Genomic DNA, 13,712 nt, shown 5'->3' with positions numbered 1-13,712 from the left:
ATTAAATCCTTCACAAGAAAAATAAATAATAAAATCTCTAGATTTTACATCCAAGCATGTAATCAAGTTGTATAAGCATCACAAGCATGTAATATAGCAAGAATTTAAATTATAACACCCCCTACCTCAATTTGAGATGAAAACCCCAAATCCCTACCGGAAGAAAAGTGTTCCTAATCCGCCGAAATCGAAGGGTTTTGTCGGGGATAACACGATCCACTTGAATCCGAAGGAAGCCCCATGAAAATCACAACTGAATTTCAACCCCAAACTCAAGAAATGGTTGAAAATGAATTCTGATAAGGGGGAATGGTAGAACACGTCGAGGGGAACAAAAAACGTGAAGACCGAAGACTTTTCACTTAGGAAAAGTAAATCAAAGGAGGAGAGAGAAGGTGGCAGCTCCATGGGCATCCATGGCTGCTTCAGGTCGTGCAAGGGGAGTGGGGAAGATGAAAAATAAAATATTTCTCCCCCCCCCCCTTTAAAGAAATCTCAAAAAGTGCCCTGAACGGGCCCCGCGGGGTCCGGAAAAGTGGAATTTGAGCAAACGGGCTCAAATGGCAAAACTTCATAAATGAAAAAGATTTAAAATGAGAAAATATGAATAACGGAAGAAATGGTGTCAAAAACCGAGTCCCGAGCAGAAAGTTATGCCCCGAACAAGTTCGGCGGCAACTTGGTCCAGAAACTCTGAAACTGGAGAAATATGACCAGAAGGAAATTCCAAGAGTCCACGACTCGACGAAATGTGAAAATGAATCCCATACGAGGATCCAGGCTCTAGACGAGGCATTTTGCAATAACTTTCGTTAATTGCACAATGGCCCCTACAAAAAGGGTTAACTGCGAAACTGCCCCAGAATGAAAATATCTTCCAAAAGATATTTTCTTAGATACTCCTAAAATAAAATATCTTCAAAAGATATTTACGAAAAACACCTCAAGAAATGAAAAAGATTCTGAAGAATTGTGCATCCATGCCCCTATGGGCACCGAGAACAACCAGAGTACTTTCTTGAAAAAGTAAAGATACGTATTCCGAGGAAACCACTCAAGATGAAGGCACGTGAAGTCAAAAACCAACTCCGAGCATGAGAAGTGAGGTTGTGCCAATAATGTGACAAACGGGGAAAAGACATAATAGGGAAAAAGATGAAATAGTGCATAGTGTCCGAAAAGTGAAAATGCGAAAATGACTCGGTCCTCAAAGGAAGTTGTCAATTCACATGAATGAGTCTCAGCAACCAATTCTAAGCACTTGAGATGACACTAAGCAACGAGAAACAGAGCTCAGAAAAGAAAATTAAACGAAAAAAATTCATTCGTAAAATTTCAGGAAAAAAGAAAGGGAGGCAAATGACCGTGTCGTTACAGAGAGCGTTGTAGAGGGACTCAATTGTCATCATAAGCAGGGAGCAGACGAGGGTACGGTGGTCAGAATCTTGTCGCCAACAGCAATGATAAGCGTTTGTGGGTAGTACGCGGCGACGTTCCAACCAATCCAGGCAGCGATTTTGGCATTGGAAAACCCAATTACGAGGAGCTGGTTATGGTGTACACTGATGACGACCCAGATCTTAGTCTTAGCTAGAGCTATGAGAATGTTTGCGCCAGCATCATAGAGATAAATGGTGATAGTTTGGGTTTGAAGTTCATAGACCCAAGCTCGGTGAAGTGTATAAAACCACTGGTGAAGCTTATACAGTCCGGTGAGCCCCCTAGCAACATCGAACCAGTTTGATTGGTTTGGCCTTAAAGAAAGAAGATATGGTGTTTAAGTAATTTCACATGATTTAGTTAGGATAATAATTTATTTACATGTCTTTCAAGGGTAAAATGGGAATTTGAGAATAAAAAATTGCTGACATCATCTATTTTTGTCAATAACAGTGTTTTTCGTTAACAGATAGGCGGTTTTTGTTATTAGTGTATGACATCGGGCCGGCCCAACATTTGATGTTTGATCAGATTGAACAAAAAAAAAAAAAAAAGAGAATATTAATGAATTAAAAATTTCTCAAAAAAATTGATGTTTCAAACCGAGAAAAGAAACAAATGTAATTTGCATATTTGTTCATAAGAAAAAAGGAAAAAAAGAAAAAGGGCTAAACGGGTAAGCCCGTCTAAGCCCAAAAATAGTCGGGTTCAAATTACTAATATAGCCCAGTTTTGTATGACATTGGGCCGGCCCAACCCAACCCGATTTCGGGTTGAGGTCGGGTTAGGACCGGGCTAAGTTGAGCCTGCCTAACTTGCAACCCTAATGTATGTTAACGAAACCTAAAGGAGGTCAGTATAAGGGCAAAGTACAATAAACCCCCCTCCACTATGGGCCTTTTCCAGTAAATCACTTATCTAATTTTTTACCAAAGAACCCCCTCCAACTATCTGAGAGGGGTAAAAGAGTAGATGTTTGGATCAAAATGCCCTTATTGCTATTTTATTTAAACCATAATTCATCCGAACTTCAAAAATTCATATCTCACAAACCGTACTTCCAAAAATTACAAATAATATATGCACGGAAAGCTTATGAAACAAGGATTCCATAAATATAAGATTTGTGTAATAAGCCACCATAACCAGAGAGAAATAGACAATCTAAAAATCTCTTCCACCAATTTCTTGAGATATCATATTGTGCGTTTAAGTTATTTTCATTTTCTTAGACTCATCATTTAAAAAATATATATATCAAAATAAATAATCGGTCTCTGTTGGGGCTAAATTTTGTATATATTATACTCCATACGTAAATGAATAATTCTAGAAATTTTCTTGTAAATATCCCAATTATTTTATTTTCTAAAAATAAAATAAGATTGCTGGAGGAGATTTTTAGATTGTCTCTTTCTCTCTGGTTATGGTGGCATGTTATACAAATATTATATTTCTGGAATTCTTGTTTCATAAGTTTTCCGTGTATATATTATTTGTAATTTTTAGATGTACAATTTGTGATACATGAATTTTTAAAATTTAGATGAATTATGATTCAAATAAAATAGCAATACTGATATTTTGATACAAACATTCACTATTTTAGCCCTTTAGATAGTTAGAGGGTTCTTTGATAATAAAAAATTGGGTAAGGTACAGAGACACCCCCTAAGGTTTGGGGTAAGACACCCAGAGGAAAGTTTGTCTATCTTTGGACAATGACACCCCTTCAAGTTTGAAAAATGGACAAAGAGACCCTGAAGACGGTGAATTGACCTTATTATCCTTTGAAATAAAATTAACATTTTAATTAACTTAAATACCCTTGGATTAAACCCATCTCAAACCCGAACCCAAACCCGCCTGTGTGTATATTATACAGTTCACCGGAGGAGAGAGAACAGAGAGAGGAAGACGGGAGATGAGATGGATGATGATTGTGGCTGCGATGGTGGGTGTAGAGAGAAGCGAGTCAGAGATGAATGGGACAAGTCAGAGCTGGACTCAGCCGAGGTAAAGAGACTCAGGGATGACCTCCTAAATCTCGATGACTCGGATCTCGGAACCAATTGTCCTGACCTCGACTCATTCATGAAGAGCTTCGAAGAAGAGATCTCTGTGTCGCCGGCTCCACCGGCGAATGATGTAGATCTGACATCAGACGCCGAAGATTCCCAACTGGAGCTCGGTTACCTCTTGGAAGCCTCCGACGACGAGCTCGGCCTCCCTCCGTCGACTACGTCATCAAGCGAGGCGGAGAACAACGAAGAAACCGAGTTGGTCCGAGTTCCGTCGGACTCGATCTGACTCGGCGAGTTATGGGGGTTTAATGACGAGATCCCGAGTTACGACTCATTCGGGTTGGGAATCATTGGTGGTGATAGTTATATTAATATCGGCGAGTACGTTGCGTTAGACGGGTTGTTCGTTCATTCGAATCAATTATTCGGGTCATTAGAATATCCGGATGGCTTGTGGTGGTCGGAAACGTTGTTAGCGCAGTAGTAACAGCGAAACGTTGTAGTGAAAAAGCATATTGTAAAAGGAACCCAAACCCGCCTGCCTGTATGTATATTATACAGTTCAGCATCTTTAGACATAAACACCACTGAGGGCAGTCCAAAGATTGTGGAAGTGGACACTGGTAAGCCCAAATCAAGATCCCGGAGAACCAAAACCTGGGTGTCAGATTCCTGCGACGACCCATTTGGCCAACACTCTCCTTACCCTTCCTATGTCGAATTTTAACCCGTTTATCAATCCTCGGTCACCGGAACTCCCAAGACATCGATTGGGGACTAACCGGCAATGAATGCCGGTTCTCCACGACAGAAAGCACCCCTCAGTTTGTAAATTCTGGCGGGTCTAATGCCCCGGTGACGTTGGCGAAGAGCATCTGTGTTGTTACTTATTTCTGGCAGTACACAAATTATCTAAATTACATGGCCAGTACACAATCATTCAAGGCCAAATTGAGGTCCCAAAGTGTGATACCCCTCGGATCCGAGACACGGATTGATCAGGCCCAGGCCCAAACCCGAGAAAATATCAAATAATTAATATTTTAAAACGAATACAGATTACAAAAATGAAATAAGAATAATTATTAAAAGCTGAAAAGAATAATAATGTAAAATCCTCAACTGATAAAACTTAATAAAATCCAACTGCCAAAACCTCCATGGTTACAACTCGGGAATCCATCTCTAGTGGACCCCTAATAATAATCTGAACTGAAAACTAAAAACAACTGAAAGAAACATCCAGTAATAAGCTATGGAGAGAGTCCTACGTAGTCGGTGGAATGGAAGTTTGTATCTACTCTGCACGACCAACACGACCAAGCTCTAACCCTGGAACTGGCGAGCACCTGAAAAATAAGAGAGTAGGTCAGGCACACATGCAAGTCCTAATCTAACTGCAATCCATACAGTGACCCTATATGCAGATATACCCTAAATACCCTCAACATATCTATTTAGTCCATAAGTATATATATAACCACACTAAGGACATTCACTGGACTACAATAGGGGTCTCAACCTGAATAGAAGGCATCATGCGAAAATGCACCCAAAGGTGGGCATGAGTACCTAGACCTATCAGGGTACACCTACCTACTATATCCAGCTACGCATCCACTGCATATACGCACCCTAACCAACGATCTGAGACTCAAGCTCATATCGTGGTACCATAATCATATATCTAAAATCCGTCCAAAACCATAGTATGTCATTCAATTATTTATTGAGGAGACATACAAAACACCGTCTAGATAAGCACTCAACTTATTCAGCTGATGTGACTTAACTACAACCAATTAATCCAGGAAGTCATTCAACTTAGTCAGTTGATTTGACTTAAACACATTGATGGATTCAATATTTTACAATCCATCATTTCCATCCGGTAGGTTAGGTCTTAGCGTTTTGAGCTAAACCGTCCCCAGTATGCCACCGTCCCATACCGGTGCATACAATCCTCCATATCCATGTAAATTACAACATATAAATCATAACTGAGTAATTTACAGTCCCAACTAGTATCCAAATAATTTCATAAATGGTTTCGTTATACTAGCAATTGAAAATCAACAGTAATCCATGTAATAGTAGAAAAGGTTTACTGTTTCAACAATTAAGATCCCAAAGCATGTATAGATCAAAATAAATATATAGAGGACCCTATCATGCATTCAAAATAGGTTTTTATAAACATCCTACATCCCATTACATTGCCAAAATTTAGTTAGGCAATTAATCCATCTTTCCTTCGTTAATCGTATAGAAAATTAGTAATTTTATACCGTTTGTCCCATTGACTAGATGTAAGCTTTAGTCAGTTAAAGGTCTTAATAATACCTAGGATTAACTTTTTAGTCATACAGTGAAGTCCCAAACTCAGTCCAAACAGTCCCCAACTCCTACAGTCTCAAAATTAATCGTAAAAACAAATTTCAGAAACTATATGTGAGAAAGAGCCTTCTCCAGATTTTGGAGCAGGCTCTAGGAACACTTGGAGCCGCCTCCTAGGAGGGTAAAGCCAGCTCTACCTCTCCTAGAGCCGGCTCTTTAATGGGGGAGTCGGCTCTTTGCATTCCAGAGCCGGCTCTCTCCTCCTCTTCGAGCCTCCTTCAACCTCTATTACTCCTGCGACTTTCTGCAGTGTGTTCCGGCCATTTACAACCTGTCTAGTTGGTTTTAAACTGATCCTTTGAGTCCTATCTATGTCCAGTATAATCCCCAAGATGTGTTTATAGCAGTCGAAAACAAATACAGAGGCTACAAGTTTTACAGATTTTCATGCTTTAAGAAACATACTGCTAACAGATACGCACAAACTATAATTGAACAAATTTTCACACATACAGAACATCGATATAACATCTATTATAAATAAGAAACTCAGTTAATACTTAATTAAATCCTAGAGGCTATCTAGGTGCACAGAACACAGGCAAAGGGAAGAAGAAAGAAAAAAACTTGCCTTTGAGTTTCAGACTTGAAACTCTAATTCCCAGTTTCTGTATTGTCCGTTCAACACCCCACTGCTGTTCCACAAACCACGTTCCTTCCTCCTTGCTCCCACCTAGCCTTCCTCTCCTATCTCTCTCTGTTCTCCCTCTGTACCTCACAGTTTCTGTGTTTTTACAGAACTCAATTCACGTCTACGAGCTAACTGCTAGAACCAAAAACCCTAGGTTTACCGCATGTGATATAATTATAAGCTTAACCCTGAACCCTAATCCTTGTAACCTTAGAGCCAGAGCTCATCTCGGCCCATAAACCAACCTATAATATATATCTACGTCGGCCACCCATGTGAATTTTAAACCTAATGAAACTATACGTATTTGTAACAGCAAAAATATTCATGTGTAAATCAGAACCATTAAATTTAAAATTCCATTAAATAAAATCAATTAAACAATTAACTAAATCCAATTAAATAAAAATAATTAAGCAAATAATTACAAAACATGACTAATTAAACAAATAAAACCATTAAGCAAATAATTAAATAAAACAATTACGCAAATAATCAAATAAAATGCAAACAAATAATAAATTAAATTCCAGGAATAGCAAATAATCAAATAAAATACAAACAAATAATAAATTAAAATCTAGGAATAGCCTTTTTTAAAATTAGGGGTATTACACAAAGTGCTCCAAAGCAGAGGCCTGAACCTGAATGATGGAGTCCAAGAATAGCCTAAGTGGGGTTAGAGGCCGAGCTCCGGCGAGATTGAGGAGGTAGCGGTGGTAGAGCTGCTCTTCGGCATCTTTAGTTGGGGGTGGTGGTCACTGGTTGTTTGTGTGTGTGTGTGTGTGTGTGTATATATATATATATATATATAGACAGAGAGATGAAAAGGGTAATTTGGCCATTTAAGTTTTTGATATTTTATAATTAAGATTAATAAAATAGTGAAGGGTAAAATGGACTTTTTACATGATTTAAGGCTCTGTTTGGATGATAAATTTTACAAAGGAGTGTCGTTGTTCAAAAATAGATAAACTTTTTCCTAGTTATCCTTGCCCCAAACCTCAGGGGTGGTCTCTGTACTTTACCCTAAAAAATTAGACAAAAGTCATTTACCAGAAAAGACACAAAGGAGGGGGGGTTATTGGTAGGGCTGCAAGTTGGGTTGACCCAACCCAGCCCAGTCCCAACCCAACCTCAACCAAAATCGGGTTGGGTTGGGCCAACACGAATTATATTAAACATGGGTTATGATTATAACCCAGCCCGAATATATTTGGACGGGTTGACGGGTTGAAAACTTTTTTTTAAAATTTTTTTGTTTTTGGAAATTTATATATATATATATATATATATATGTATTATATTTGATTATATTATTATTAAAAACAAATTATATATATATATAATCAAATATAATACATATATATATATATATATTATATATTTTATTTAGGGCAAATCATTTTAGCCTTCCCCAATCGCCTCTGTCGCCTCTCTCTGAACTTGCCTCCCCCCTCTCTCTCTCTCTCTCTCTCTCTTTCTCTACAACAACTGCAAACTACAAAAACTTCAAAGCTCATATATTTCAGTTTCATCTATCTACAACAATCAAAAGTTCAAAACCCATATCGGCATATCATTTCAGATTGTTCAAAAAATCACAAACCAGATCTTTCAGTTTCCATCACCCGCTGTTCCAGATCGGGTTTGTCGTTCGCCATCGGCAAAGCTTCAACCGCTATCTCTCAACTCTCAACCATTTCAGATCGTTCAAAAAGTCAAAACCCAAATCTTTCAGTTTTCATCGCTCGCTGTTCTAGTTCGCCGTTCGCAAGCTTCAACCGCTGTCTCTCTTTGCAACTGCTACCTTAAATGTATGGGGACGATACACAAAGAAAGAGAAAGAAGGAGAGAAAGAAGAGAGAGAGAGAGAGAGGGGAGAGAGAACGGAGGAAAAAAAAAAAAGAAAAAAAAATTTTTTTTTTTTATTTTAATTTTTGGGTTATGGGTTGGGTTCGGATTGAACCCGAGCCCAACCCGAATATGTCTAGGTTTTGACAAAACCCAACCCGAACATGAACCCGATTTGTAAACTTAAAATTCAAATTTCAAATTCTCGAGTTGGACTTGGGTTGGGCTGGGTTAACCCACCCAAGTTGCGGCCCTGGTTATTGGACTGGCCATTCAGTGTAATTATCCCTAAAAGGATATTATTCGCACATTTTTAAGTAGTTAAATACGACATCGTGGTTTGTTCTGACTTCAATTACTCATTAACCACGACATCGTTTTAAATGTATGTCAAAATCTTAGAAGGTACACACAGATAGATATACTATGTATATGCGTCGTTTTCTGGAGGAAAAAAAAAAATCCTTGAAACTGAGGGTAGCTTTAGATCTCTACTCTACTAATCTTCCCAATTTTCACGCACTGTAACATATCGCCACAGAAGCGATCACACAGAGCTTTCTCTTTCTAAAACCTCTCCCCCCTCTCTCTCTCACTAATGGCTGAATCTCGCCGGCGAAGATGAAGATCACTGCCAAGACTGACCTCGCGGCGATTCTCTCTTCCAGAGCCCTAAACATTCCACCGGACTCGGATCTTCTTCACAAGCCGACCTCTCGCAGACCGCCACGCCGGAAAACAAGGAACTCCGGCTTATCCGGTGACGGAGTGCGGTTGAGGATAGACGGAACTCCGGTGGGGAAGCGGAGTAGACCTGAGACTCCTCTTCTCCGGTGGAAGTTCAAGGATGGAGAGAAAGGAGTCGGTGTTAAGGACGAGAGTTCGCCGCCTGAGTTTGGTCGGAGAAGTGCGCGGGGAGTGGGGAGAGGTGCAGAAGTTGTGGTCTCGGCGAGGAAGCTCGCCGGCGGACTCTGGCGGTTACAGTTGCCGGAGGTTGCAGCCGATGGTGCCGAAAGGCATTGTCTGCCGAAGAACAATCAGGTAAGGATTCTGTTACATTTCATTCTTGATCTCTCATTCTAGGGTTTTTGAATTAATTCAGATAATTTGAATGAAGCAATGATTGACTTGTTCTTACTGTAAATCTAGTGTGATTAATCTCCAATTTAATTTATGCATGTTAAATAAGCCCAGCAAGAACAGTACACACCTTTTTTTTGCAATTAAACTTGTAGTGAAAAATTGGGGTAATGGTTTGATTGCAACATTTTAATTCCACAGTCAGCTATTTTGATCCACTGAAAGATTTGTGAAATAATATGCAGAACGTTTGTTTTCATTATCACATATGAATTTGAGATGATTCAGTCCATTTTCATTTCTTTCTTCTTCTTTTTTATGTATGCAATTTCTTTAATGAATATGAAGTATTGTATATCTCTCAAGCTGCATCTTGTTGAATCTTGTTGGGTGTGGTGATGCTGTAGAAGAAATGGTTTGTCTTTGTTCAAAAACTCATCAAAATTGTGTTGTTCATTTCTTTCTTGCAGTCTTTGCCGGATCATGCAGGCGTCCCGTTTCTTGGTTATCACAATAGCAAAGTGTGTGGTTCTGAAGTGAATGATCCGATACAGAGCCCTCATTCTGTATCTGGTTCAAGAAAAGGATTTTTGTCTAAGGTAAATTTCTTCCTTAAGGTCCTTAATTTAATCAATAACCATTGATGACTAGTTAAAATCGGAAAATACTGAAAAGTTAGGAGCATGTGGCATAATTGCACGATTACATGTTAGACCCACTATTTGGTGGCAGTTAGCAGTTACCTTGTTTTTGTTAAGGTGATTCTCATTCGCGGTTCTGGAATCAAGATTCTTTAAAACGAATCACAACCATAATGGACGTCAGTACAATCCGAAGGATATTATGCCAAAGCTTTACATAATTATTATGAAGCTATCCCGCTAGACATTGATCCCTACGATCGAAGTTATATACTCTATAAGTGTTAATGACTATTATAGTTAGGCAACTGTTGAGAGTTGGAATGACCCTTCTCTTGAAGTTCAATTGCCTTTAATGAAAAGACTTTAAAATTGAAGAAATCGAAGAAGAAGAAAATATTACAATGAAACACTTGAATGAACAAGTTTTCATTAATTGGATACTCGATTAGAAAGTGTAGAATACAAATGAACTAACTAATCTAAACTAAATGCTGAAACTAAGTATTGAAAAGGAATGCAATGATTGAAATGTAAATACAATACTAGAAAGTGGAAGTTTGCAGAGGAGCCTCACATATTCTTCTGACCTTCAATATATATAGTTGCATCAAATCAACAGTTTCTTTTAACAGTAACTCTGGATAACCGCTCAATTGTTCTCTGCCATGTGTCCTTTTGCAACTGCCTTCTATTGGTTTGTAACTTTCCATGTCATGAAAGAATCTCATTGGCCAAAGATACTAAAATCCTTTCCGGCCGCAGGTTTCTTTATTAGCTATAACCTTGTCTCCTTGAAATTCTTCTCAATTTTAGCAGTTGTAACCAGCCACGTGTCAAGTTCTGATATTTTTATACTTATATTATTATTGATCAAGTTTCCAAGTCACTCTTCAGCCATTTCAATGATTTCTTTAATTAGCACCTCAGCCGATAAACGTGGCATAAACAGGTGACTGGGTGATTATCTCTACCGTGTTTTATTTTATATGGACTTCTTAAACTGTCTAGTGTTTGATCTATCAAATTATTGGTATGTGTGAATAGTGATTTCAAATCGCTGTTGATGTTGAATTGCTACTTAGAATCTAATTTACAGAACCTTGATTGCATTCATTAACCCAAAGATGTGGCCTTTTGTTATTTTTAATAATTTACCCCTTTGTTTTCTGGGTCTGTGTTCATCTGATCTTGGAACTATTGTCCTTTACAGCTTGAACCTTCATTTCAATTTTCTAACTCTGCTTTGGAGGGGGCAACAAAGTGGGACCCTATATGTTCAAAAACGTCAGATGAGGTTCAACAGGTTTATGACCACTCAAGGAAAATAAACCAGCAAGTGACTGCTGTCTCAGTGATATCTACACTAAAGGTGGAACTTGAGCAAGCTCAAGCCCGTATCACTGAACTTGAGACTGATAGGCGGTCCTCAAAGAAAAAACTCGAACACTTTTTAAGGAAACTCAGTGAGGAAAGGGCCACGTGGCGGAGCAGAGAACATGAGAAAATCCGTGCAATCATTGATGACCTCAAAGCTAACTTGAGCGTCGAGAGGAAAAATCGACAAAGGATGGAAATTGTTAATTCCAAATTGGTCAACGAACTGGCTGATGCCAAGTTAGTAGCAAAACGCTTTATGCGGGACTATGAGAAGGAGCGGAAGGCCAGAGAATTGATAGAGGAAGTATGTGATGAACTTGCCAAGGAAGTTGGAGATGACAAGGCTGAAGCTGAAGCATTGAAGAGGGAATCCATGAAACTCCATGAGGATGTGGAAGAGGAGAGGAAAATGTTGCAGATGGCCGAGGTGTGGCGTGAGGAACGTGTTCAGATGAAGTTAATTGATGCAAAAGTGATGCTTGAAGAGAAGTACTCTCATATGAACAAGCTCGTAGCAGATCTGGAGGCTTTTCTAAGTTCAAGAAGTGCAACCCCAGATGTGGAGGAGATGAGAATAGGAGAGTTCCTTCGACAGGCTGCTGCCTCAGTGAATATTCAAGATATCAAGGAATTTACTTATGATCCCCCGAATCACGATGACATTTTTTCTGTTTTTGAAGACATTAAATTCAGTGAACCTCACGAAAGGGAGATTGAACCATGTTCTGCATATAGTCCTGCTAGCCATGCCTCCAAAATTCATACTGTGAGTCCTGAAGTTAATGTGCTTAATAAAGCCGGCATTCGGGGACATTCTAATGCTTATTATATTGATCAGAATGGTGACATGGAAGATGACGGGAGTGGCTGGGAGACTGTGAGTAATCTAGAGGATCAGAGTTCAAGTTATTCACCAGACGGAAGCGACCCATCAGTCAAGAAAACTGGCAGGTACAGTAATTTGTCAGGAAGTAGAATGGAATGGGAAGAAAATGTAGGTGAGGAGACACCAATTACAGAAATCAGTGAAGTCTGCTCGGTCCCAACAATGCAATTGAAGAAAGTATCATCCATATCTCGGCTTTGGAGATCACGCCCAAGTAACGGTGACAACATGACAAACTCAATGGAGGGAATGAATGGAAGGCTCTCAAATGGAAGGCTTTCTAACGGTGACATAGTTTCTCCAGATTGGGGGGGTTCAGGTGAAGGTGGACTTAGCCCCCCAGATTTAATGGAACAGTGGAGTTCACCTGACTTGCGAAATCCTCACATAACTCGAGGGATGAAAGGGTGCATTGAATGGCCACGTAGCATGCAGAAGAGCAGTTTGAAAGCAAAGCTTTTGGAGGCAAGGATGGACAGTCAGAAGATCCAGTTGCGCCATGTTCTAAAGCAGAAGATTTAGATGATGTAACTCCTTCTCTATGGTGAACCTTGTTAGGGAATTAACCGATAAAAGTGATTGTGCCCACTGAAACTGCTCAAAGGTCATTACGCAAGACATGCGATTACTCTCTTGGAATTTTTCTTTGCAAAGGTCATGCTCTGGTAAGAGATGACATTACAACTTCCTCCAACCACTTTGGAATGATCTTAAGTGCACAGCTGGTTATTGTCCGGTTTTGATTCGCTGTAGTTTTTCTTTGTTAAGGTACCACATCCTTCTTTGCAAATTATTCAGGAAGCGTAATGTGCTATATATTGTACTGTACCATTTGGAATCAGAGGACACAATCAAGGAACAAAGCTGAAATGTTGACATTCTTTATCTTGTAATTTTGTTGTGAGACATGTCTCCTTGAAATTGAATATGGCAACAATATGTTTCTGCTCATTGCTGACTTGTAATTTTGTTAAAATGTTGAAATGTTGCTTTTGTTAATGAAGTATTGGCTGCTGATTTGATATAATTTAACCAAAGACTGGTGGTGCTTTCAAAGTAGGTTTGGGGTTTAAGCCTTCATATAGGTGGTGTGTAAGTGTGTTTCTTGCTGTTTTAATAAATAAATTAATTAATTAATAAAATTTAAAAGGTATCATGACAATAAGCGGCCTTTGGGATTTCAAGATTGTGGACATCCCTTAAATTGTAATTACTGGGGGTATTAGTAAGGCCAAAAATAATGTTATAGGCTTGTTTGGATCTTGAGAACCTGGAAAGGAAAATAATGCTCTTAGAATGTTGGTATCGACGGAAAGGTTTAGCGGTATCAGCCTTTTATTTCTCAAAGAGAGGTCAGGGGTTCAAGTCTTAAAAAAGAC

The 13,712-nt window shown here is 39.0% G+C and overlaps 2 protein-coding genes across 2 annotated transcripts; both read left to right on the top strand.

Annotated features, from left to right (window-relative positions):
* Nucleotides 1-3,369: 3,369 nt before the first annotated feature.
* Nucleotides 3,370-3,750, top strand: LOC132313813 (uncharacterized). The gene has a single exon (XM_059812756.1). The coding sequence runs from the start codon at nucleotides 3,370-3,372 to the stop codon at nucleotides 3,748-3,750; it is 381 nt and encodes a 126-aa protein (XP_059668739.1).
* Nucleotides 3,751-8,817: 5,067 nt separating this feature from the next.
* On the top strand, nucleotides 8,818-13,284 carry LOC132311085 (uncharacterized). Its single transcript, XM_059808808.1, has 3 exons — nucleotides 8,818-9,387; nucleotides 9,897-10,025; nucleotides 11,281-13,284. Exons 1-3 carry the CDS (start codon nucleotides 8,968-8,970, stop codon nucleotides 12,853-12,855), a joined length of 2,124 nt encoding a protein of 707 aa, XP_059664791.1. The 5' UTR covers nucleotides 8,818-8,967; the 3' UTR covers nucleotides 12,856-13,284.
* Nucleotides 13,285-13,712: the final 428 nt, after the last annotated feature.

This window comes from Cornus florida, unplaced genomic scaffold (assembly GCF_030987335.1).
Source record: "Cornus florida cultivar Cherokee Brave unplaced genomic scaffold, ASM3098733v1 CherokeeBrave_3.0.0_Hap2_Chr06, whole genome shotgun sequence".
NCBI lineage: Eukaryota > Viridiplantae > Streptophyta > Magnoliopsida > Cornales > Cornaceae > Cornus > Cornus florida.
This window is presented reverse-complemented; position numbering and strand designations above follow the sequence as displayed.